The sequence below is a fragment of the Vidua macroura genome, chromosome 13, assembly GCF_024509145.1.
Source record: "Vidua macroura isolate BioBank_ID:100142 chromosome 13, ASM2450914v1, whole genome shotgun sequence".
Lineage (NCBI taxonomy): Eukaryota > Metazoa > Chordata > Aves > Passeriformes > Viduidae > Vidua > Vidua macroura.
The window spans coordinates 21,216,120-21,240,506 of NC_071583.1; the positions used below are offsets into that span (position 1 = coordinate 21,216,120).

Below are 24,387 nucleotides of genomic sequence, written 5' to 3' on the forward strand. Positions count from 1 at the left end.
ACTCTCAAGAAACTCAGAGAAGAGATTAAAAACTACCTTCTCCAAATCTCAGCAATACAAATCAAAATGTCTGGTACCAAACACAGACGTCCCCCAGATAGGGAGAGAAGGTACACCCTACAAGATGAGCTGTGGTTCTTTCTGAGTGATTGTGGAGAAAATATGAAGAAATGGGATAGAAAATCTACTGCTGCTAAATCCACTGCTGCTCTTGCACAACGGGTGCTTGAATTGAAAGACAGCAAGACACAGAGGAGAAGTTCCACCAAAAAAGAAGCAGCTCCAGTAGCCCATAGCCAAACTGCCAGGTATAATGATGATGACGTCCAATTCCCTTGAAAGAACTTCCAAAACATATGCCCAAGGAAAGAAGGATCACCAAGCTTAGAGACGCCCTGCCTCTATCCAGGTAGGGGCTAGGGAAAACCATGTTTTTTGAATTGTGTAGATTCATTGGCCTGGCACATCTGAACCACAAAAATATAAGGCTTTAGTCACTGGTGGTTCGCAGTGCACATTAATCCCATGGAGACATGTAGGGGCATGTCTTGGTTTGGAAAGACAGGTATCTGCTAAGGAAGGCAGGAGCCTTCCCTGAAATAAAAAAAAAAAAAAAAAAAAAAAGTAGACACCCCCCCCCTCCAAATTGTTATAAATTTGAAGTTAAGGTGGGGCTCTCAGGCAAAAATATGGGAGCAGGAATAACAGTTCTTTATTAGGGAAGAAAATAAAAAGATAAAATGCAGTGAACCAAAACAACACTGACAGAGTCAGAATACAACCTGACACCCTGTTGGTCAGGGTGTTGGCAGCAGTCCAGTTGGGAATTATGGCTGCAGTCCTCCTGGAGTGTCAGGTGTGGTTCTGTTGGAGTAGTGATCTTGTAGAAAAGGGTGTAGTCTTCCTGCAGTGGAAGATGCAGCTCTTCCTCTGGGAAATCCAGTGCAGAAAAAGCTGTGCTGGGGTTCCAGAAACTCAAGATTATTATACCTAGTTAGGAATGCTTGGCTGCTCCCTCTGGGCGGAGCATCTCACAATGGGATGTTATAGTTCTTATCAGTCATGCAGTGGCATTCAATAGCCCATTATCAGCAGATGTCTCCCCTGAGAGAGGATTGGCTGTGGAAGAGATAAGGAAAAACTGCTCACTTAACAAAAGACAACTGCCATGCAGATGGCAAATGGAATACATCTTGCCTTTCAATCTGGGAGAGGGCAGAACCTGTTTCTATTGCTGGTGTGATCACAGGGGGATCACAGGATTTTACTTTGGTGGAAGCTGATGCGAGCCTGACTGGAAATGAGTGGAAGAAACACTCTATTGTGACTGGTCCAGAGGCCACATGCATTTTGGGCATAGACTTTCTCGGAAGCAGTTATTTCAAAGACCCAAAAGGAGGGTGTTCGGGATAAGGGCTGTAGAGACAGAGGGCATCAAGCAGTTGAACACCTTGCCTGTACTATGAGAGAACCCATCTGCAGTAGGACTCCTGAAGGTGGAAGAGCAACGAGTGCCAATTGCCACCTCAACAATGCATCGCTGACAGTACAGAACAACTCAAGATGCTGTGATTCCCACCCATAAAATGATCTGTGATCTGGAGAGCCAAGGGGTGGTCAGCAAAACGGACACACCCTTCAACAGCCCCATTTAGCCTGTGCATAAATCTGTAAAATAATGGAGATTGACTGTGGACTATCGTGGCTTAAATGAAGTGACTCCACACGGAGCGCTGCATGCTGGAACTCCAGTACGAGCTGGAGTCCAAGGCAGCGAAGTGGTACGCCACTGTTGACATTGTAACGCGTTTTTCTCCATTCCTCTGACAACAGAATGCAGGTCTCAGCTTACCTTCACATGGAGGGAAGAGGGAAGTGCAGTACACCTGGAACTGACTGCCCCAGGGGTGGAAGCACAGCCCCACCACCTGCCATGGAACTGATTCAGACTACACTAGAAAAGGGTGAGGCTCCAGAACAGCTGCAGTACATTGATGACATCATTGTGTGTGGGAACACAGCCGCAGAAGTGTTTAAGAAGGGGAAAAAAATCATCCAGATTCTCCTAAAAGCTGGTTTTGCCATCAAGAAGAGCAAAGTTAGGAGACCTGCCCGAGACATCCAGTTTCTGGGAGTGAAGTGGCAAGATGGACAGCATCAGATTTCTATTGATGTCATCAACGAGGTCACAGCAATGTCTCCACCAACCAGCAAGAAGGAAACACAAGCTTTCCTAGGCACCATAGGTTTTTGGAGAATGCATATTCCTGAGTACAGCCAGATTGTGAGCCCTCTGTACCTGGTTACCCGCAAAAAGAACAATTTCTACTGGAGCCCTGAACAGCAACAAGCCTTCACCAAGATCAAGCAGGAGATTGCTCATGCAGTAGCCTTTGGCCCAGTCAAGACAGAACCAGATATGAAGAATGTGCTCTTCTCTGCAGCTGGGAGCCATGGTCTGTCCTGAAGCCTAGTGAAACTCAAGGTCAAACACTAGGATTTTGGAGCCAAAGCTATGGAGGGTCTAAGGCCCAGCTACACTCCAACAGAAAAAGAAATTTTAGCAGCCTATGAAGGAATCCAAGCTGCCTCAGAGGTGATCAGCACTGAAACACAACTCCTCCTGGCACCCCTTCTACCAGTGCTGGAGTGGATGTTCAAAGCAAAGGTTTCCTCTGCCCACCAATGCCACATGGAGCAAATTGATTGCTCTCATCACACAGTGCGCCCATGTTAGAAAATTGAATTGCCCTGGGATTTTAGAGATAATTACAAATTGGCCTGAAGGTAAAAATTTTGGTCTCGCTGACAAAGAAGAATAAGAGCAAGTGACATGTGCTATAAAAACTCCACCATACAACCAACTGCCAGCAGAAAAAATGTTACACACTTTTTACTTCACTTTTCCTGTCACATTGTAGGGATGAAGCAAAAGTAGAAAGCAGCCGTATGGAGCCCAACACGACAAGTTGCAGAAGCTACTAAAAGAGAAAGTAAATCAAGCCAACTCACTGAACTCAAAGCCATTCAATTAGCTCTAAACATTGCTAAAAGAAAAAAGTAGCCAAAGCTCTACCTCTACACTAATTCATAGATAGTAGCCAGTGCTCTATAGGGATGGCTGAAAAAGTGGAAAAAGGCTAATTGGCAGGGTAAAGGAAAACTAATTTGGGCTGCTGAAGAGTAGAAAGACATCACTACCAAAGTAGAAAAGCAATCAGTCCACCATGTAGATGCCTATGTCCCCAAGAGTAAAGCCAATGAAGAGCACCAAAATAACAAGTAAGTAAATCAAGCTACAAAGATAGAGGTGTCAAAGATAAACTTAGATTAGCAACACAAGGGAAAGTTGTTCTTGGCTAAATAGGCTCATGATGCCTCAAGTCATCGAAGTAAAGATGCAAAGTATAAGTGGGCATGAGACTGAGAGGTAGATTTAACTATGAACAGTATTTCTCAAGTTATCCATGACTGTAAAACATGTGCTGTAATCAAGCAAGCCAAGCAGTTAAAACCCCTATGGTATGGTGGGCGGTGGTCCAAACAGAAGTATGGGGAGGCCTGGCAGACTGACTACATCATGCTGCTCCAGACATGCCAAGGTAAGCACTGTGGGCTCACAATGGTAGAAGCCACCATGAGATAGCTGGAAACCTACCTTGTACCTCACACTATGGACTGTAACACCATCCTAAGCCTTAAAAAGCAAGTGCTTTGGAGGCATGGTACCCCTGAGAAGATTGAGTCAGACAACAAGACTCATTTCAAGAACAGCCTTATCAACCTAGTCTAAGGAACATTGAGTAGGTGTACCATATCACCTACCATGCACTTGTTGCAAGCAAAGTAGAGAGATACAATAGACTGTTAAAAACCACCTTAAAAGCATTAAGTAGAAGATCTTTCAAAAATTAAAACCAGCATCTAACAAAGACCATCTAGTTAGTTAACACCAGAAGCTCCACCAACCAAGCAAGCCCTACCCAATCTAAACCCTTACATACAGTAGACAGAAACAAAGACCCAGTAGTACATATCAAAAGTTTGTTAGAGAAAACAGTTTAAATTAATTCTGCCTCAAGTACAGACAAATCCATTAGTGGGATTGTCTTTACTCAGAGACCAAGTTACACATAGTAGATAGTGCAAAAAGATAAAACAACACAGTGTTGTTCAGAGAACTCTGATTATTGAATGAAAATCATATATATATTTATATATATATCACTTTATATATATATCACTATTTACTAAATATCACTACCATTGTATATAGCTGTATACTGTATATATATATATATATATATATATATATATATATATATATGTGTGTGTGTATATAATGTATGTGTTTGTAGAGTTAGAATATATATTAATTTTGGTCGTAAGCTGACAATATAAAGATAAGAGGTAGAATGTCCTGCAGTGACTTTCTGATGCTTGTATCCCCATTCGTCTATTCAACCCAGAAATAAGTTTTGCACCTTTAGGACTGGTTCCAAGAGTGAAGGGGGGGCGAGAAGGAGTTTGTTATCAGAAACTGCACTTGCTCCCCTGCATCCTTCTCCTGGACTGTGTTGTCTGCGGCAGGGACAGACAGCGGGATAGAGCTCTCCTTTGCTTTTTAGTTAGTATTTAGCTAGCCGAGGCAGAGAATTTTGCTGGACTGTGGTTTTTCTTTCTTTGTGGAACTGTTTAAATCTGCTCTGGACTGAACACCCAGAAGAACACCAGCAGCTCACACCTGTGAGCTGGGTCTGGGCTGTGGCATTTCCAGGGCCAGAGGGACTGACAACAGAATGAGTGAGCAGAGCCACAGCCCACAAAGGGGACTTTCTGAGTTTGTCATTTCTTCTAAGCAGCGAGAGATTTTGTTGTTTAATATTGTTCATTTTTTTGTGCTGGTGAATATTTTGCCTGTTAAATAAAGAGTTTTTTTCAACTTTCCTCCAAAGAAATCTTTTCCCAAGCCAGATAAAGGAAGGGCCACTTAAATCTGCTGTCTTGAGGAATCCCTTTGGTGGTTTTCTCCCAAATTTACCCTAATCCAAGATACTTAGTCAACAGGGGTCAGCTCTGGCACTGCAAGAAGATGAAAGAATTTGAGACAATATGTGAAAAAAAAAAAAACAGATGGCTTTAACTAAATTAATAAAAAACATATTTTGTCTTATATCCAGCCATCACGTGATAATCCTGACATCCCAAACTGTCATCACAGTCATACGTTCTCATTCTCTTAGTCTTCCACTTTGCTGTGTCATTTACAGCATTCATGTGCTTGATTTCAATGCTGTTCACTAGTTACTTGGTTTGATATTAAAATATTATTAAGATTGAAAAAACATTTAGGAAGTTGGGGAACTGTGACCCAGTAAAAATTCTCAGAGCACAGTGAAAGATGTAAAGTCACCGAACTCTTCGATTTACTTTGAAGAGGTCATGTCCCCCTCTGTCTCTCTTTGCTCACCACCAGCTGCAGCCACCCTTGTTGATGCTGCTTCCTCTGCACCTTTCTCATGGAGGCTCCTTTTTTTTTTTACATGATTTATTGAGATGTCTTCATCCTCATCCCTCTCTAGTCCTCGGTCAGAAACAGCTGGCAACCCAGCTATTACCTGTTGCCCCCTCGTTCTATCACCAGCTCAAAGCCTTTAGACTATTGATGGTAACAGCTGACCCCATCTTTTAATCCCACAGTTTTCTCTGTAAAGCCCCTTGTCCCAGCACTCCTTTCTCCTTGAGCCACTGTGTTTCCTCAAAATTAGAGGAGCAACAGTGAACAGATGACAGCTATGAGGACCAACAGCTCTCAGCCAGCAGCATCCTGACCTACAGGAGTCCATGAGTCCAGTAACCACTCAAACTTTGCAAAGTTATGCCTAAAGGGTGGCAACTACAGGTCCATCCCTGTATTTGCAGCATTCACCAGGTGCTTGATTCTACTGATGATCCTATGGGCTATCAAGGAGAGTTTGTATCAGGATATGTATCAGAAAAGCAGCTTTTCTCAGAATAGGAATCAAGATCAGGAGGCAGAAACCCTCACTGCTTAAATAGGGCTTAAATCTGAACAAGAAGTGTGGGCTAATCCATCTGCCAGTCCTTTCCTGCTAGAGCTGTGCTGCTTGAACAAGGAATACTCTAGTTTTGTTATTCATGTTTGCTTATATTGCCCCATGCCCACATGCCCCATATGCAGGCATAAAGGAACAGGTCATCCTTGTGCTAAATCATGATCCTCATGGCTCGCTTTCCCAGCCTTCAACCAGAGGTTATTTTTCGCCACCAACCTAAAATGGCTCAGAAGAAAGCTCTCTTTGGTTTAAATCATTAATTACTTTGGCCTGGATATTCTGAGAGGCCCCACTAAATCTCAGCCTTCACAGCAGTTCCTAAAATAAAGCAAAAACAATAGAATAAGATGAAATAGCATAACAATAAATGAAATGAAATAAAATAAATTAGTCTGAGTCACCATTAGTTTTATGACCAAGCTCTTCTGCCGCATTCACAGCTCCCACTGGGGATCAGACCTGTGCTTCTCCATCCTGTTTGGTTTATGCCCAAGGCAATGGCAAGACAGCAGTTTATTTCAGCTGAGAATTTGATGCCAGGCTATTCTGGGACTAAGTGAAACTCATCCTCCATAATTACTTTACAATCAGTGAAGAGCTCTTTCTGAGAGTAGCCTGATGTGGTACGAAACACATATGCTTTAAATATTCTGGGCTTGTACTGTGTAACAGCAAGAAAGGACGATGGCCTGGAGAGTGCAAGGTGTTCACTTAAGAGGCCACAGAAGTGCTATGGCTGTGACAGAACGGGCAGAAATAGACCATTTAATCAGTCCTGAGGCTGCTAACAGGGGACCAAAGAAATCCACAGGAGAGCTGGAAAGTTTATGATGTGTGATAAAACATCACTCTCTAGTGCTACATGGAATTTTATTCCAAAAATATATGTACTTTAATAATGATATATCAACCAGTGATTTTATTTCTCTGTTGCGGAAAGAAGGTGAATAGATAATTTATTTGGATCCTCTGGGTGTGCAGGCACTGCCCGTAGTGTGTTTAGCAGGGGAAAACCAAAAAGTGCCTTCTGTTTCCAACTACAGTAGTCCACCAAATCCCTCAGGACTCACAACAAAAAGCCATTTTCTCCCTTGCGGAATTTCTGCTTAGTTCCACAATCCTTCCACAAGCTTCTCAAACTACCTCTGCAATCACAAGGTGCTTCTGAATTTTTATCCACCCATTACAATTAACTGTATTCTAATTTCCAGCCTGCATTAACTCAAGACTAATTGATTCCTGTTAAAAGGGAGGAGTTAACTTTTAGCTGATTGAGTTCTTCCAGCCTGATACTTGTCCCTAAGTGTATTTACCAATAGTTGTATTTTGCTGTGCTTTCTTTGGTGGGGCTGAAAAAGAGAAACTGATGTTTATGAAATCCTTCGTTTACAGGAATGAGTGTGTCCCTTCACCGGGGAGCCCAGAATGGGTGTTACGAATGGGGTCCCATATGTCCAATTTCATAAATCACAAGACTGAAATTTAGCAGCAATTTTTAATTGGGGTATAAAATAATAATAATGCAATCAAATATAATAAAGTGGTTACAAAGTGTTATTTGGCAATGGTTCAAATAAAGCGAAACTGATCGGGGTACGGGGAGGGCTTCTTGCCCTGCCACCTGTATAAAGGGCAGAAGAATCCAAGCACAACTTTCATACTGCATGCTGATACATATTCATCAATAGTTCCTGTAACTCTCCTCCCATTTTTGATTCTTGAAATCTACGTCACTCTACTGCACAGTGCATGCTCCCATTGTTGCTGGGGGGTCTTCTTGTGTCTTTGGGGGTCTTCTTGGAGGAAGGCCGAAGGTCTTCCTCGCTGTCCTCTGAATGACCTGGCAGGTTGCGCATGCACATTGAGCTCGATGCATTTTGTTCCAATTGAGCCTTATTATTTCGTAGGTAAGACAACTATTTTAGCTTCCCTATCTGGAATGGTCCCAATTTTATTCATATTCAAGGTCAATCCTGCTCTGGGAGTTGTCTTCTAACTTCAGTTGATGCCTGTTTTGGTTTGGGAGTCAGTTCCTGATTTCCTCCATTCCCAAGGCCGAATCCAACTCCTGTATCCTGCTTTCCACATGTATTCTTGAAGAAACCCATCTGCTTCATAACACTAATCACATATACTTTTCCAATTATTTTCCCAAATTATTGATATAAGTACAACTTATTCAGCACAAATCACTTCCATTTATCACATGGGTCTGCAGTTTGCTAAAACACAGTATTCTCACATGTAAAAGTTGCTTAATTTTGGCTTGCAGCGAAGGTGATCAGGTACCAGGGCAGGAGTCCTGGTCAGTGAATTCACAAAGCCGCCACGTTGGCGGGGGAGGGCTCAGCTGTGCCAGCGTCCCTCAGCAGCAAAGAGTCACTGTCACCTCCCTCTGCAGACCTGTCTCTGTCACTTTCCTACAGTATTACTACTTTAAAAAAAAAAATTATCCTGGCAGATTTTGACTAGCAAACTGAAGAGCCTTTGGGAGCACTTCCTTCAGTTCTGGTTAAATTCTCTGTGGTGATTGCTGGGTTGCCCTGTCCCTGCCTTGCACTCCATGCCCTACTGCCTTCCTCACACCCTGCTCTGTTTGCCATCTCTAGCCCCTGCACTATTACAGCGAGTTCTTGCAAGTTCTGAGCTCTGCTGGGCAGGGCACAGCCCTACTTCACCCCTCCCTCCGCCCCTGTCCCAAATCTCACATATCTCCTGTACCAGGACAATGCCAGCAGTGAACCTGTGGCATCTGGAGGGGCACAAACTCCAGCTGGTGCATTCAGCACCATAAAAGCCCCCAAGCTGGGGCTGGAGCTAGAGAAGATATCTCCCACTCATAGATTTAGTATATTTGGGCCTGCATTGTATTTGCTCCCCACAAATATTCAGTGAAAATGAGATTAACAGTAAAAATATTTGCTAAGAAAGCAAACAAAGTAATTATTGCTGCATGTTTGTGGAGCAACAAAGCGTTGGAAGGGGCACATGTCCCCCAGACACTGTGCTGGCCACAGCCAACAGCTCCATGTAGGACAAGAGTGTAAATTCCAGCTCCATGTGGGACAAGAGTGCAAATTCCAGCTCCCTTTGTATCCTGAGAAGGTCCAATGACATCTACATCTCCTCCATCGCTGCTCCCCTTCCTGGGAGGATGGTGAGGGGTTGCCCCCATGGCACTGCCCTCCAGGGCTGTGTGCCAGAGCGAGCCTGGGAGACACCACAGCAGCACTCAGACAGGGCTAAGATAATTTTTGTCTGGTTTTATTTTGCACCTGAGCTGAGCAGTGACAAGGACACCAAATCTCCCAAACCCTTCCCTGACGGCGGCTAACTCCGCCGCCACCACTGCTGCCTCACACAGACAGTGGGGCTCCTTCCACCGCTCCCGGGCTCACAAAGAGCTTCTGCTTAGATTTGGTTTTAATAAAAAATGAGCCTGTGTGTCACTGTGCAGCCGACCTTCCCCTGGCCAGAGGGGACTCTGTGCCTGCCAGCTGCAGCTGGTGCCATGCCAAGTTGTCCTTCTCCATCCTCCCATCCTCCCATGGTGGGGCAGGAGTGAGGTGCTTCTCTGAGATCCTCCCCTAGGCATTTTGCCACCATTTTCTTTTTTTACCCAGCAATTCATAAACTCAGAAACTAAACATAGTGACCAGGTTCCTGCCCCGAGCAAAGTAGTGATAAGGAATGCAGCACAGCTGCAACACACTGGCTCTCCGCCTCATCTTAGCAGCTCAAAAGACATTTTCCACAGACCTTTTCAATTTTGCAAGGAGGTTTCGGGACAATTAAATGATCAGTGAACTTTGCTTGGTGTTGAGAGGAATAGTGGATTTGTCTTTACAAATAAGCTGTGGGTCTGCTGGTAGATAAAACTAGCACTGGGAATAAAAGAAACAATGGGAAGGATTCCACTGATTGATGAATGGAAAAAGATATTTGCTTTTACAAATAAACTTTAGGTTTGCTGATAAATTAAATTAGACATTGACAGATGAAAGAAACAATGGGGGAAAACCCTAAATTCCATAAGAATTAAAAATTAAAAGGGAGGGTTATACATTAGAGGGAAATCTCTGGTACCAGGCATATTGGGAAGTCTGTACCTCTCAAGTACCTCAGCCAGTGGGGAAAGAGAGAAGGGAAATGTGGCCGGGAAATTAAGATAAAAGATAAAAAGATTAAGATAAAAAGGAGGCTTCATCCTCCAAAAATTGGAGAGACCTCAGGGGAATGCCCCATGGCCTCTCCCTTTATTCAAATAAAGAAAAAGGACTCCTCTGTCTCCTTTTTGGACATAAGCCTCTGATGTTTGTGGATTAATTTTCCTGACAAGCTGGGGGCTCGGGCCGGGATCTTTCCACGGGAGCCTCACCCAGCTTTGGTGATCAGCTCCCCTTGGGTTCCCGAGACTGGCAGATGAGTGGCGGACCAGGGGGTGTCTGTGAAGAGTCCACAGGGAAGGAACACTGAAAATCTCACCGGCGAGTAAAATGGGATCTTCAGGGAGCAAACCTGGGAGGGCACCCATGGACGGTAGCACAGGTAAAACAAGGCTCCCATGGAGGTTTGCAGGGTTAAAGCCGGGAAGGGGCCCTGGCAAAAGGGATGACGATCCCATAATACCCCCAGAGAGTCCTTTGGGGAGAATGCTGAGGTTTTGGAACAGGCATTCACCCAGAGATAACTATAGAGATCATGGTAAAATATTGTTATCTTGTGTAGCCAGAGTATAAGTTGCTGAAGGGGCTTATATGGCCATCTTCTGGAACAGATAGAATTTGTTTGTGTTGCATTTTGTGGAGATATTTAGAGGATAATTGGAAAGGATGGATTGAAAGGGAATGTGGATTGATATAGATTAGACAAGCAACAGGAGAAATCTATGTGTTAAGTAAAAAAGGGAGGAAGAGGAAAACAGTGAGGATTGGGATGCAAGTCCCCTGTATCCTCACCTGCTGGAGCAAGGGGATCAGGGAAATGCTGTTCCTACGGCCTCACCTGAGAATAATGATGGTGTGGGGGGAGGGCAGCAGCATATTGTATCTCTCCCTAGAATTAGAAGAGGAACTGAATTTAGGACATCACAAGCCCCTTGGACCCAAGAGACAGGGGTACACCAGATGCCACACTGCCAAGTTCCTTTGGGAGGTCAAGGAGGAGGGTTTGGGTTTGTAATTGTACCACTTACTACCCAGGATATAAGAAAGTTGAAAAAAAAGAATTACCTCCATATTTGGATGATCCCATAGGGGTGGGGGAAAAGATAGAGGAATATTTGGGAAATGCAGATTATACATGGAAGGATTGGGATTTTCTTTTGGGGATTTTATTTGCAGAAAATATTAAGAGAGTTTACTCCACCTTCAGGAGTTAGGTTGTTGCAGTATGTGGATGATTTGCTTTTATCAGGGGAGCATGAAAAGGTGTTTGAGGAGGCTACTGTAAAGCTGCTTAACTTTCTTGCTAAAAAAGGACTTAGAGTGTCCAAAAAGAAGGCCCAGTTGGTGGGTTAAAAAAAAAAAAAAAAAAAAAAAAAAAAAAAAAAAAAAAAAAAAAGGTCAAATATTTGGGACACATTCTGACTGGGGAGTTGATCCAGAAAGAATACAAGGGATTTTACAAGTACCATTACCCCATACAAGGAAAGGAGTTGTGGCAGTTTTTGGGGTTGGTGGGGTGCTGCAGAGCATGGATTGAGGATTTCTCTGTTGTGGCCAGACCTTTGTGTGACTTTTTAACCAGGATAGTCCTGGTGTCAGAAGGAGAGCAAAGCTTGGGAGAATTGGAGGATGGGTTGGTTGATGCCCCAGTCTTGGCTCTTCTGGACTCGGAGGGGGAATTTGAACTATACGTGGATGTTAAAAAGGATCATGCTAAAGGAATTTTGGTGCAAGAGTATGGGGGAACACCGAGGCCTGTTGCTTTTTTTCTAAGCTGTTAGAGCTGGTGGCCGGAAGCTGGCCCCATTGTCTGCTGAACTGTGCAGCCACAGCTCTGGTGGTGGCTGAAGGCTGACAAGGGGAGGGTGTTGAAGTTTCATATCAGATTAAAGCTTTGTTAGCTGAGAGGGCCTCTAAGTGGATGACCAGCGCTCAGTTGTTACAGTGTGAATCTTGTTTGATGGAACAGAAGGATTTAGAATTTGGAAGTGGGGAGGGGTTTAACCCAGCCTCATGTTTGGGCGGCCCTGGGGAGGGAGGCCAAGAGGAGACCCATGGCTGTGTTGGGGTGGTTGGCCTCCGGACCCGGCTGGGGAGGGTTTTTGGATGCTCCCCGGCCTGAGGGAGAAAATGTGTTTATTGATGGGTCTTCAGGGGTGATAGAACGGAAACTATTTACAGGATATTCTATCGTGAATGGAAGGCAATTAAAGGAAGGGGGGAGGTTACCGCCCAGCTGGTCAGCTCGGACAGCGGAGCTGTATGCCCTCGTGAGAGCCTGTGAATTATACGGGCACAAAACAGGGAATGTTTTTACTGATTCTAAGTACGCATATGGGGTGATATATGGATTTGAGAAAATATGGGAAGAAAGAGGTTTTATTAACCTGCAGGGGAAAGAGACGTTAGCTCATGAGAGCTTAATCTCTCGCCTATTGGAGGTGATGAATTTACAAAAAAAAAAAAAAAAAAAAAAAAAAAAAAAAAAAACCAACAAAAAAAAAAAAGCCCCCAAACATATCAAGGGGGCACCAGGCAGGGTGCTGGGAGGAGGTAACAGGAAACCGACTGGCTGATGAAGAGGCTCAGAAAGCTGCATTGTTGCCAAAAATATCTAAGATCCTCCCTTTGCTCCCAATAACTGCACCACTGCCAGAGAAACTGTCTTTTCCACCAGAGGAACCTGAGATAATTAAAAAGAGTGGGGCAGAGGAAAGAAGGGATAATTGGTTTACAAGGGATGGTAAGCAGTGGATACCAAAAGCTCTGGCCTTACAATTATTAAAAGAACATTATGAAGGGAGTCATTGGGGCTCCCGAGGACTGGCAGAATCCTTCCTCAAAACGTATGCTGCTGTGGGTTTTTTTACTCTGGCAAAGCAGGCTATTGAGGGTCGTTTTATTTGTGCTAAAACCAATAACAGAGTTACAAAGAAACATGCCAGGGGAGGGAGGCCTTGGGCTATACGTCCCTTCCAGAGATGCCAGGTAGATTTTACTGAAATGCCCGGAGTGGCAAGATTTAAATGTCTTCTGGTAATAGTGAGTCAGTTAACAGGGCGGCTGGAAGCATTTCCAGCCGTTTCAGCAACTACAGGATCCATTATTAAAGTATTTTTGGAACAAATAATTCCAAGATATGGGATTGTGGAAGCAATAGACTCAGATAATGGAACTCATTTTACAGGGAAAATTGTTCAAGGAGTTATGGCTGCCTTAGGGATACAATGGAATCTCCATACCCCCTGGCACCCCCAGAGTTCAGGCCGGGTTGAGAGGAGGAATGGAGAAATAAAGAAACACCTCCTGAAGCTGCTGATAGAAACTAAGATGCTGTGGGTACGACTCTTGCCACTGGCTTTGGCAAAAATAAGGGCCAGACCCAAGGGAGATATTCAGTTATCTCCCTTTGAATTGATGTTTGGAATTCCTTACCCGTGTAATTCTCAGCCTAGTAGGGGGGGGGGTAGAGATAAGTGATGTATATTTGAAACAATATGTGGCCAGGATACTATCTCTTGTGAAATCTTTTCTACAGGAAGCTCAGCTGGCACAGCCCCTGCCTCTGGACTTTGCTGTTCACCACATCCATCCAGGAGATTGGGTCCTAGTTAAGGAGCGGAAAGAAGCACCCCTGGTGGCGAAGTGGGTGGACCTTTCCATGTGTTACTGACCAGAGAAACAGCCGTCAAGACAGCTGAACATGGGAGGACCCATACACTTGGGTCAAGGTCTCTGAAGCCCTGGAGATTTGGACATCTCAGCGGGAGGAGAAGGATGGGAAGGCACGACTGACACTCCGCAGGGGTGAACTGGAGCAGCAGCCAGTGCATCAACATCGGGGGAATCCCTGTGTGCCTACTCAGACTGCCTGGTGAAATAGTCTGTGTGGGCATCTCTGCTCTTGGACCTCCAGTCACTGGGGGCCCATCCTCGCTGTCATTGTTTTCTTTATGTTAAGCTGTTTCTGTGCCTTCTCTCGCCACAGGTGGTGTGGAAGATAACATGAAAGTGAAAATTAGGTTAGAAGATTACATTACACCATTAGAATGTTTCTCTTAATAATCTTACCCTTATATTGTCCGTTAGGTTGGGGCCAAAAGTGGGAAAATAATTTTTATCACTTTGGGAGAAGTAGCAAAAACCTTTAACCTTAGCAATTGTTGGGTCTGTGGAGGGCCAGAGGGATCTGAAAGTTGGCCATGGGTGGCCAGCCCAGTCAAGCCTAAATGGTGGGTTAGCACCCTGAGTGAGGTCCATAATGGAAGAGGATTTTGGGATGAAGAAGGAAGTCCATGGAAGAGCTTAATTCTTCTGAAAGAGGCATTTATTGTCTAAATAGAACAGGGAACATATATGTGGGAAAAAGCGTTTGTGACTGGACTTTATCTTTGGGTTTAGATTGTTTGACCCCAACTGCTCCCCTTATGAGTGTTCCAGATATAAAGGCAGATGGAATCAAAGGCCTGTTAAGCTCACTAATCGTAGCTGGGTAAGGTGTTCCTTCCATAATTACAATGGAAAGGTGGTGGTCCAAACAAGGAAAGGATGGGAATGGGACATGTTTTGTGGCTACCTGGTGGACTATGGGTTTAAAAAATGCTTTTTTCCTCATATGTGCTGTGGCAACTCTAATCTTTTTACCATACACGATCCCTTGCTGAGTACAACTTATTCAACATGTGATCAAAGGGGTGCAGATAATAGCCATGCCTACTGATCCAGAGATGGCTACAAAAGGGCAGAAACTGATGTCTCTGCAAATAATTGCAAAACCAAAAAAGGACGCAGGAACAGAAAATGAAGTCAATGATAACTAAAATTTGTAAAGACAATTATTAAAAATAAAAGAGGAGGGATTGAGAGGAATAGTGAATTTGTCTTTACAAACAAGCTGTGGGTCTGCTGGTAGATAAAACTAGCACTGGGAGATAAAAGAAACAATGGGAAGGATTCCACTGATTGATGAATGGAAAAAGATATTTGCTTTTACAAATAAACTTTAGGTTTGCTGATAAATTAAATTAGACATTGACAGATGAAAGAAACAATGGGAGAAAACCCTAAATTCCATAAGAATTAAAAATTAAAAGGGAGGGTTATACATTAGAGGGAAATCTCTGGTACCAGGCATATTGGGAAGTCTGTACCTCTCAAGTACCTCAGCCAGTGGGGAAAGAGAGAAGGGAAATGTGGCCGGGAAATTAGGGTAAAAAGGAGGCTGTGTCCTCCAAAAATTGGAGAGACCTCAGGGGAATGCCCCATGGCCTCTCTCTTTATTCGAATAAAGAAAAAAGACTCCTCTGTCTCCTTTTTGGACATAAACCTCTGATGTTTGTGGATTAATTTTCCTGACAGTGTTAAGGTACAAAACTCAGCTAAGGAGCTGAAGTGGAGTCAGACTGGATATTTTGGAATACAGCAGGAATCAGGTCTATCTGATCCCGCATATTAGAAAAAAAAGGCACAGGGAACAGACTGCTGCTTTCAGTTGACTTAATTAGTTTATACACTGAAACTATGAATAAAGAGGCTGTGCAGTTCTTTGGCTTCAGTAGTAACCCCGCAACCATGACAACAGCGAAGCATTGCTGATCACCATGACAAAGAGCCGAGGACTGCTGCCACTGAGAGCCAGCTCCGGCCCATCAGGCATTCGGTGTGAGTGGAAAAACCCACCCTGAAAAACAGGCCCTGAAAAACTCACCCCGCCACTGCTGTACTCCACGCTCCAGTTCTAGTCCCCTGCAAAAATCAGTGTTTGGGAACAGATTTGGGCAGCTCACACATGTCCATGTCATTTCATGAACAGTAACAGGAGTATCTAGTGAAGCCAGGATGTAACACAGAGGTTTCTTAAAAAATAGAGATTTGAATAGTTAGAGGCCTGTAACAGAATGCTGCGCCTCTGCCTGCCCCAAGCTCCCAGCCTGGCACAGGGGAATTCTCCAGGCTCCAGCCCATATCTTGAACATTTTGTCCTAGATCTGATTCAAAAAGACAATAAAAAAATCTCCGTTTGCTCCCAGCCCTTCCCTCTGGTTCACTCTGTGGTAAGAGACAGGCTGAGCAGTGAGTTGGCAGTCACAGGGATGACATTGTCACAGGGTGTACAGGCATGCATCCCCTCCAAAGCCCAGAGTATCCTTTTCTATCCTGGTGCCCTCATGGAACAGCCCCAGCTCCCCGAGACCCTTTCCCCAGGGTGGGCACAGCCCCTTGGGATGCTCCAGCTTTGCAGAACAAGGAGGGGAGGAAAGAAGAAAGGGGAACTTTGCTTTTTCATCTGGAAAAGGTCATCTCAGGCTGTCCCCCCACTGGGGTCCAGCAGGGACCCCTTGGCCCAGCTGAGCTCCCCACTCACTTGCCCACTGGTGGCCAGCACAGTCCCACCTGCCCTGCACAGGGGCCATCACTCCTGGGGACACTGTGTGTGTCACTAGAGCCTGAGCTGCTGATGCTGAGCACAGCCAAAAGTTTACCCAGAGAGATTAAATAAAGAAAATAAACAGTGCTGTGAGAAAGGCACGGAATTGAGGCACTTTCCCACAGGACCAACTCCGCATGTGTGTGAATGGAGATGAAGCACCCAGGGAAGGGAGGTAACTCAAAGCATCTCAGAGCTGATTAAAAAGAGATGGAGAGCCCAGCCTGGCTCCGAGAGGGTCCCACACCTCTGGAACAGGGGCACAGCTCCACTCTGGGCACTTCTAATTCAGCTGGAGCTGGACACAGGAAACCTGCTCATAGTGTCAGCTCCAGCTGAAGTGGAGCATTTGGGTTTGCTTTGCAGCAATTGTGTTTTCCCATGAAGAAACCATCCAGGCAAGTGATTTCCAATTTTCCTTGTCTGCTTTTGTAATAAGAGGTGGTAGAAAACAGTGAAGAATAATCATATAATCACAGAATGGTTTGTGTTTGAAGTGACCTTAAAGCTCTTCTAATTCCAACCCCCTGCCAGAGGCAGGGAGACCTTCCAGTAGGTAGAAGGAAATAGAAGGAAAAGGACAAATAGAAGTCTCCAACTGCTGAACTCTACAAGTTGCATGTCCCTTTGCTTGTCTTTGCTCATCAGTAAGCAGAAATATTCTGCATTGCTAATTGTCAGCTTCTTCATATCATCTCTCAGTGTTGAATAAATGTAAAATAAATACAGAAATATGCTCCTAGAATCCTACTGCAAGAGCAAATGGGATACTGCCAGTGATTTTTAGTGTGTTCATCGTTTCTCATGTGTGAGAGCAAACCCACAGGGAGGGTGTTGGGAGGAGAGTGTCTTCTTCCAGATGCCTTCTCCCATCCCTGCATCACCAGCCAGCACCGGGACACAGAAAGTTCATTCTGCCACCAATAAGCAGCACAGCAATGCAGAGCTCCACTGACACCAGTTTATGGTTAAAAAAAAAAAAAACAAAAAAACCAGTGCATGCTCTAAGAAGGATAATAAACACAAGTTACCTCCCAAAATGCCCCCAAACAAAAGGTTTAGGGCTGCAAAGCCCTATGGGGTCCCCAAGCCATCCCTCTCCCAAAGCACACACCATTGAGTCCAGCAGCTCACGTGCCATCAGCAAACACTTGAGAATGATGTTGCATTTTGACATTTTTAACTGGCTCTGCATTTCCATGAGTGTGTTACAAGCCCCTGGAATCCCTGTTAAACATCCAGCAGCCTCAAACATCTCCACATGCCCCCAGGCATCACATCAGTCTCTCACCAAATGTATTCCCTCTTTTACTTTCCAGAAACTCTCCTGCTCAGATAACTAAAGCATTGAGAAACTGCACAGAAAAGAAACCATTTAAACATTCTCTAAAGTCTTACAGAAACTGCAAAAATCCAGAGGGGATTTGAAACATTTCCAGTCTTCCCTGCCCCTCAAATCAGCAGCCACCCAAACACTTCACTGCTTCAGCAGCCCCTGAAGCCACAGGGAACTAAGCTGTGCTTTCAACATTTGCAGGAATTTCCTTCCATTGCCATAAACCCCCAGTACTCACATCTTCTTCTTCTCCAGCAGGGAGGCTGGGATGAAACATTGGGACCACAGAATCCTGGGATGGTTTGGGTTGAAAGGGACTTTACAAGCCATCCTTTCACACCCCTGCCATGGCAAGGACACCTTCCAGTGTCCCAGGCTGCTCCAAGCCCTGTCCAGTCTGGCCTTGGACACTGCCAGGGATCCAGGGGCAGCCACAGCTGCTCTGGGTACCCTGTGCCAGGGCCTCCCCACCCTCCCAGGGAACAATGTCTTCTTAGAATCCAATCTAAATTTATTCTTATTTAGTTTAAACCTGTTCCCCCTCACAGAACCATGGGGTGAATTAGCAGATCCCATTCAGTGGTTCATCCCAGAGGAGCTCAGGGACCCTTAACCGCTCCAAAGTATAGAGCAAGCAGCAAACACAGGGGTACCCTCCCAGAGGGACAAGTCCTTCAGAGGAGAGATTATCCAAAGCTAGGTGGGCTGGGCAGATGTGGGGAGCAGCCACCAGCCAGGGCTTGCTGCAGCTTCCACTCCTGAACCTTAATCCTGGTGCTAATCCTTCTTTTTAATCTGAATATTAATAGAATATTTATAAAATGCTGATTTGGAGACAGAGGCCCCTTGGTTTCCTGCAACTGTGGAGGAGCTTAAGGGTCTGTAGAAGCAGTGGAGAGGTTCAGAACAATTGATGAAGGAAGTTCTGGACCCCAGGAGACCCTGCAAGGGATTTCCCTGGAGAAAACCATCTTTTAAACTCGGGAATAAAAATCTGAGATGAAGGCACAGTACTTTGTTTCTGTGATCACTGGAGTAGTGACTCATCCCTGGAGAAGCACCTCAGGGACATGACACCCTGTCCCCCCACTCAGCAGGGAGCTGCACTCCCAGCCAGGGAAAAGAGAACCATAAGAGAAACAGGAAGGTGCCCCACTCACCTGGGTCCCCCTTCTCCCCCCATTAGGGAAGGGACAGAGGTTGGTACCCCCTGTGAGCAGGGAAGCCCAAGGCCAGCAATGATTTACCACTCACCAGTCCCTGCTCCTGGTGCAGGTGGATCCATCCCATTTCCTCAGAAAAAGGCCAGGAGGCACCTCAGAGAAGCAGAAAATTAACACAAATATGTATATTTTGGCCCTGGGGCTTCAAAATTCTGAATTAACCAAATGTTTGAATGGTTCTGGAGCTTTACATGTACCTCCACCTGTGCTCTCCTCACCCCTGCTGGTGGACAGGAGGGGCCACGGTGGAAAGGAAATAGGGAACAACAGAATCAAAATAAGATTTATTACTTAGAACCAAGATTTGGAAGAGACAGACATGGCAGATAACAACAAAAAAGAACGCCTGGCTCCAGCTGCGAGGGAGGGTGGTATTGAGAGGCTGATGGGCAGGGGAGGCTCCTGTGGCTCTGGTACCAAAAACAAGAGTGAGGGTGAGAACAGCCGGGGCTGGGAATGCAGGGGGAACAAGGGAGGCCCGTGGGTGCAGAGACTTTGGGGGCCAGATGTAACAGCAGGAGCAGCATTTTCCCACTTCTTAGGACAATGCTAACCCATCTTTCTGAAAATCAGGTGAGTAGTCCTTGGATAAATGGTTACTCATGAGATTATTGCTACGAACTACTCTGTCCATCACCTCAGTCCATGAGACAGCTGAAAGCCACCACCAGTGAACCCAGAGAAAGAAACCCCCACTGCATCGGTTTAGATCTTTGAAGGCATTTTAGAGTCTTAAAAATGGCTCAAATTACCCACTCATATTTGGAAGTATTTTAGTCTTACATTTAAAATCAACAGTGACTTGAGACTGTATTTAAATCTGGCGAGAAAATGTGGCCAGACTATGAGAAAAAGAGAGAGGTAAAAAGGGAAGTGACAAGCAGACTCATTCTCCGGTGAAGGATCCGGAGGTTTGTAACTTGATTTAAGTTGATTTAAAATAGAATCTCATCTTTAAAAAAGAACTGTGAGAAATTTAAATGGAACTGGAACTTCTCTTTCTCATATGCATGCCTAGTTTATCACTTGGAAAATTGCTTAAATGACAATTAACTGTGTGAAACAAAAAGCATTTGAAGGAGTGCCTCTTCCTCTTCCTCCCTCTTCTCCATCTGCTGCTCACGGAAACCTGGCTCACAACAGAAGGGAACAATTTGGAACAAAATCCTTTTCCCCCAAAATAATTCTCCTTTATTTTTTATTGCATAACATTTTTGTATTTCCAACTATAAATAAAAAAATGGTTAGAAAGAAGTTACAAAATAGCGTTGAATGGACCAGAACAGCACAGAATTCCTCACACACGATAAATCATTTCCCATCTTCTTCTTCCTCCTCCTTGGCCATGGCAGGGCCTTGCACTTGGCACTGTAGCTGTGGGGGCCACGTGTCAGTCACTGATGGTCTCATTTTCAGAATCTAAAAGAAAAAAATCCATATATGGATTTCACATCTAGGAAAACCCAAACCAAACCCAAAAAGGCCATGTGAGCTAGGGCACCTCAAGTGTGTGAGAGGTGCTGCTGCCAGAGCGCAATCTGGTCCCACTCCCTGGAAACAGGGACAGAGCTGGGATGGGCGCTTGTGCTGAGAGCTCAGGTGTGTAAACCATTTTTTTTGGTGGCAGAACCTCGGCACCTCACAGGGTCCTCAGCCCAGAGCTCTCATTCCTGTGGGGGGAAACCCAGGCTCCCAGGAGGCAGAGATGGAAAGAGCCAGCAGAGACAGCCGGCGTTTGGCTCAGTTTGCTGGGAGGAGGGGAGATGGATGTGAGGCTGTGTGCAGGTGTCAGGGGAGGGTGGTTTTGCCAGGGCAGGTCGTGGCACCGGATCCCACACCTGCAAGCTAGACTCCCTTGTCCAAGCCTTGGATCACAGGATCACAGAATGGTTGGTTTGGAAGAGACCTCCCTGCAGCAGGGCCACAGAGATGCTGTGCCCCATCCTGGCAGGGATGGGATCCATCCACTGCCACAGGAGCAGAGCACAGGGAAGGTGCTTGGACAGACATGAAGGGCACAGCAATGACAGAACCAGCGTAAAAGGCAAGGGAGGTGCCGAGAGCAGCACATCACTGAGGCAGCAGCAGCACAGGCTGTCACCTTGTGTTCCCCAGCCTGCACCACATGCCCACCACATGCACTGGCCACGCTGGGGACATACTGGGGGACATGCACCCCGGAGACAGACAAACACGTGCATACTGCTGTGGAGGGGCAGCACAGACAGGTCTGACAGAGCAGACAGCTTTGGGAAGCGCTCAGAGCCCATGCAGGGAGTCCCTGGAGCAGTGGGGGAGGCAGGAGACGCTGACGCTGGGGATAGCGCGCGGTGCAGACGCTGCCAGGATCTGGCACAACTTCTGCTGTGTCTCTGTGGTCTGGGCTTTGTGTTTGTTAGACGCAACCCTAACTTCCTCCCTCCTGTATTGCCTGCTCTGCCTGTTCATGGGAAGAATTGACTTTTAAGGGAAGGAAAAGCATATCTTCCTCATAATTCCTTCCTGAGCTTCTGATCAACATCAGCTCTGAAGATCTGCCTGGATCTACCCCAACGCCTGCTCATGGTGGATAACCAGCATTTGGCATGGAGTTTCATCCAGGAAAATAGGACAAAATTAACTATCCCCAGGTAACTGGGAAAAAAAAAATCTGGCAGCCACAACACCCAGAGCAGAGCCAGCTTCCCAGGCACTTAGCTCCTAAAACAAACCCCAACAGGTCTTCAGCTATGGGCAACCAGCCCACTTCTTACTCCAGGCTCAGTCAACCTGAGCTTTCCCAGGCTGGGTGGGCAGCAGTGCTGGAGAGGATGGGGAGTGCAGTCACCCACAAGTTTGCTCGGTGACAGCAGAACTGTGGGAAAAGGCAGCCATGGCACACCCTGTAGTTGCTGCCTAACAGGGACAAAGATACCAGATTCAGTCTGTCTAGTCTGATAAACAAACTAGATATGCTGAGGAAGTTTTTACTTTATTTGCAAAGTCATTGAAAAAAAAAACCAACACCAGAGTAAATACTTTTTGGGGCTATTTTATGTCAGACCTGAAGAATCCCCATTTGAAAAAGACTGGCAGCTGGTTATTTCCTTCTAAATCTCCTAAGTTTTTACAAGGTGTCAGGGCCCTAAATGCCTCACAAAAACTGCAACAGGCCCAGAGAAGTCCCCTGAAAAGCGTCTGGAGAGACTCTCATCATCCCCAGCTCTTCAAAAGCCACAGTGCCACAGCTGGTGCTCAAGTGGTGCCTCAGTCATGAAAGGCAAAGTGTAGGGATGTGCTCCATTCTGAGAGGAAAAAACAATCCTAACTTTCCCCTCTACCTTGTGACTACAACAATGCGCTCAATATTCACCATGCATTCAACCCTGCTGCACAAAGAAATTCATCCAAGTGCTCTATGCTTACCAGATTTGGAAAAATCAAGAGCTTCTCACAAGAATTTCACTGTTGTAACAGATATTTTATCAAATCATAGGGCATTGTCTATGAACAGCTTCTCCACAATGACCAAGTGAGCCCTAAAGCTTCCTGAGACTTTGTGTGTCAGACTGAAACAGCCTTGATAGGACACAACTACCCCTGAGAAGGGAGCAGAGAGAGAATCACATCATTCCCAACAGTAGCCACCTCCTGGTCCGAGCCTGACTTCCACCTGAATCAGGTGTAAGTGATCTCTGTGCTCACACAGTCAGCAGTGCAGCAACAAATTTCTTCATAAAGCAGAATTTGTAGCCTGACAGCCCCTAAAATCTATCTCATTACACTGCACTTCTGGAGCCCTGCAGCAGCATGGTTTGGGCTGGAGCATCCTTGCCCTGCTGAATCTACAGGGATCACTCCATAGCCAGAAATGTTGCCCCTGCCAAAAGGCACACATGAGTCACAGCACAATTCCCACCAGATCAACAAACTGGGGTATTCATTTCTAGGGTATTCAGACAGGAAACTGACTGTCAGGGATAAAACTGTAACAGAGATCAGCACATCAGACAACTCCACTGAAGCTCAGTCTGCCCAAGCACCAGTCAGGTGCCCAACACCACAAACCACTGAGGTGCTCCTCAAGGACTCAATCCATGATAAATAATCATAGCCAGAAATAAAACACAATCATGGTTTTGTGGTTTTATAAAATCAATCCCATATCAAACATTCATCCAGCCATGACAACAAGAGCGTGATCTCCTTGTCATATGCTCTGTAGAGAGATCGTGCCCACACTGTCCCACAGGAATTGCCCAAAATCAGGACAGAGGAGGGCAGACACAGAATTGGAGAAGGCAAAGAAACCTCACTGTACATGACACACAGTCAGAAACTGTTTCACATGTGACTGTCTCTGAGCCAACAATTTCAACAGCATCCATGGAAAACTTGGGGGGAACTAGCTGGTAGCAAGGCAGAAAACAAGGCAAGCTTTTGCCATAATAGCTGGTACCTGATTATTAACATCGATCTCACTCCAAAAACCTTGAACCTTTTCCTACATTACAGTGGGGGTGGTAGGGAGAGTGGGGATGACAGGCAAAGCAATACTGACATCATATAAATTTTAGAAGGGATACTTCTGGTTAAAACTCTCCAAAGCCAACTTCCAAGGCATGTGTGAGGACAGATTTTTTTCCTGCTCAAATATGCACAAGCTGAACAAAATCAACACAGACCCACAAAACATCCATGGGGCTTCTCTGGAAAAACTCTGCATGTTCCCAGACCAGACAGTAATGCACTGGGATAATGAAAAATGCTTGAAGGGAAAGAGCTACCATTGGCAAAGCCAAGTTAAACTAATGATTCAAAGTATTAGTGATTTCCTTCCACAAACACCAAACAGCAATACCTGCCCCTGGAGGAAGAAGCTCATTTCAGGAATCCTGTCTCTTAGCACCCTGTTCCCAACACAGGTAACTCTGCAGGAGCACAGAGAATGCCACATCTCACCCATTCAGTCCCCTGTCTTGCCCTCAGCTAATGTCAAGGATTTCAGAGAAAAGTAGAAGGCACAGACGGAGCACTGTAAAGACAGATATGGAGTAATGGTTAAGTAATCACAGAGTCCCAGAATGGTTTAAGTTGGAAGGGACCTTAAAGCCCATCTCACCCCACTCCTTGTCCTGGGCAGGGACACCTTCCACTATCCCAGGCTGTTCCAAGCCCC

The 24,387-nt window shown here is 45.4% G+C and overlaps 1 protein-coding gene across 2 annotated transcripts in view; it reads right to left on the reverse strand.

The window, feature by feature from the left end:
* Nucleotides 1-20,413: 20,413 nt before the first annotated feature.
* Nucleotides 20,414-24,387, reverse strand: part of WNK2 (WNK lysine deficient protein kinase 2) — a 93,959-nt gene continuing 89,985 nt past the window's right edge. The window contains exon 28 of one of the 2 annotated variants that reach the window (XM_053989212.1): nucleotides 20,414-20,648. In XM_053989212.1, the coding sequence (XP_053845187.1) occupies nucleotides 20,541-20,648 (108 nt within the window). In that variant the 3' untranslated portion in view covers nucleotides 20,414-20,540. The remainder of the gene's footprint in view (nucleotides 20,649-24,387) is intronic. The other variant, XM_053989215.1, reaches the window with a different exon arrangement.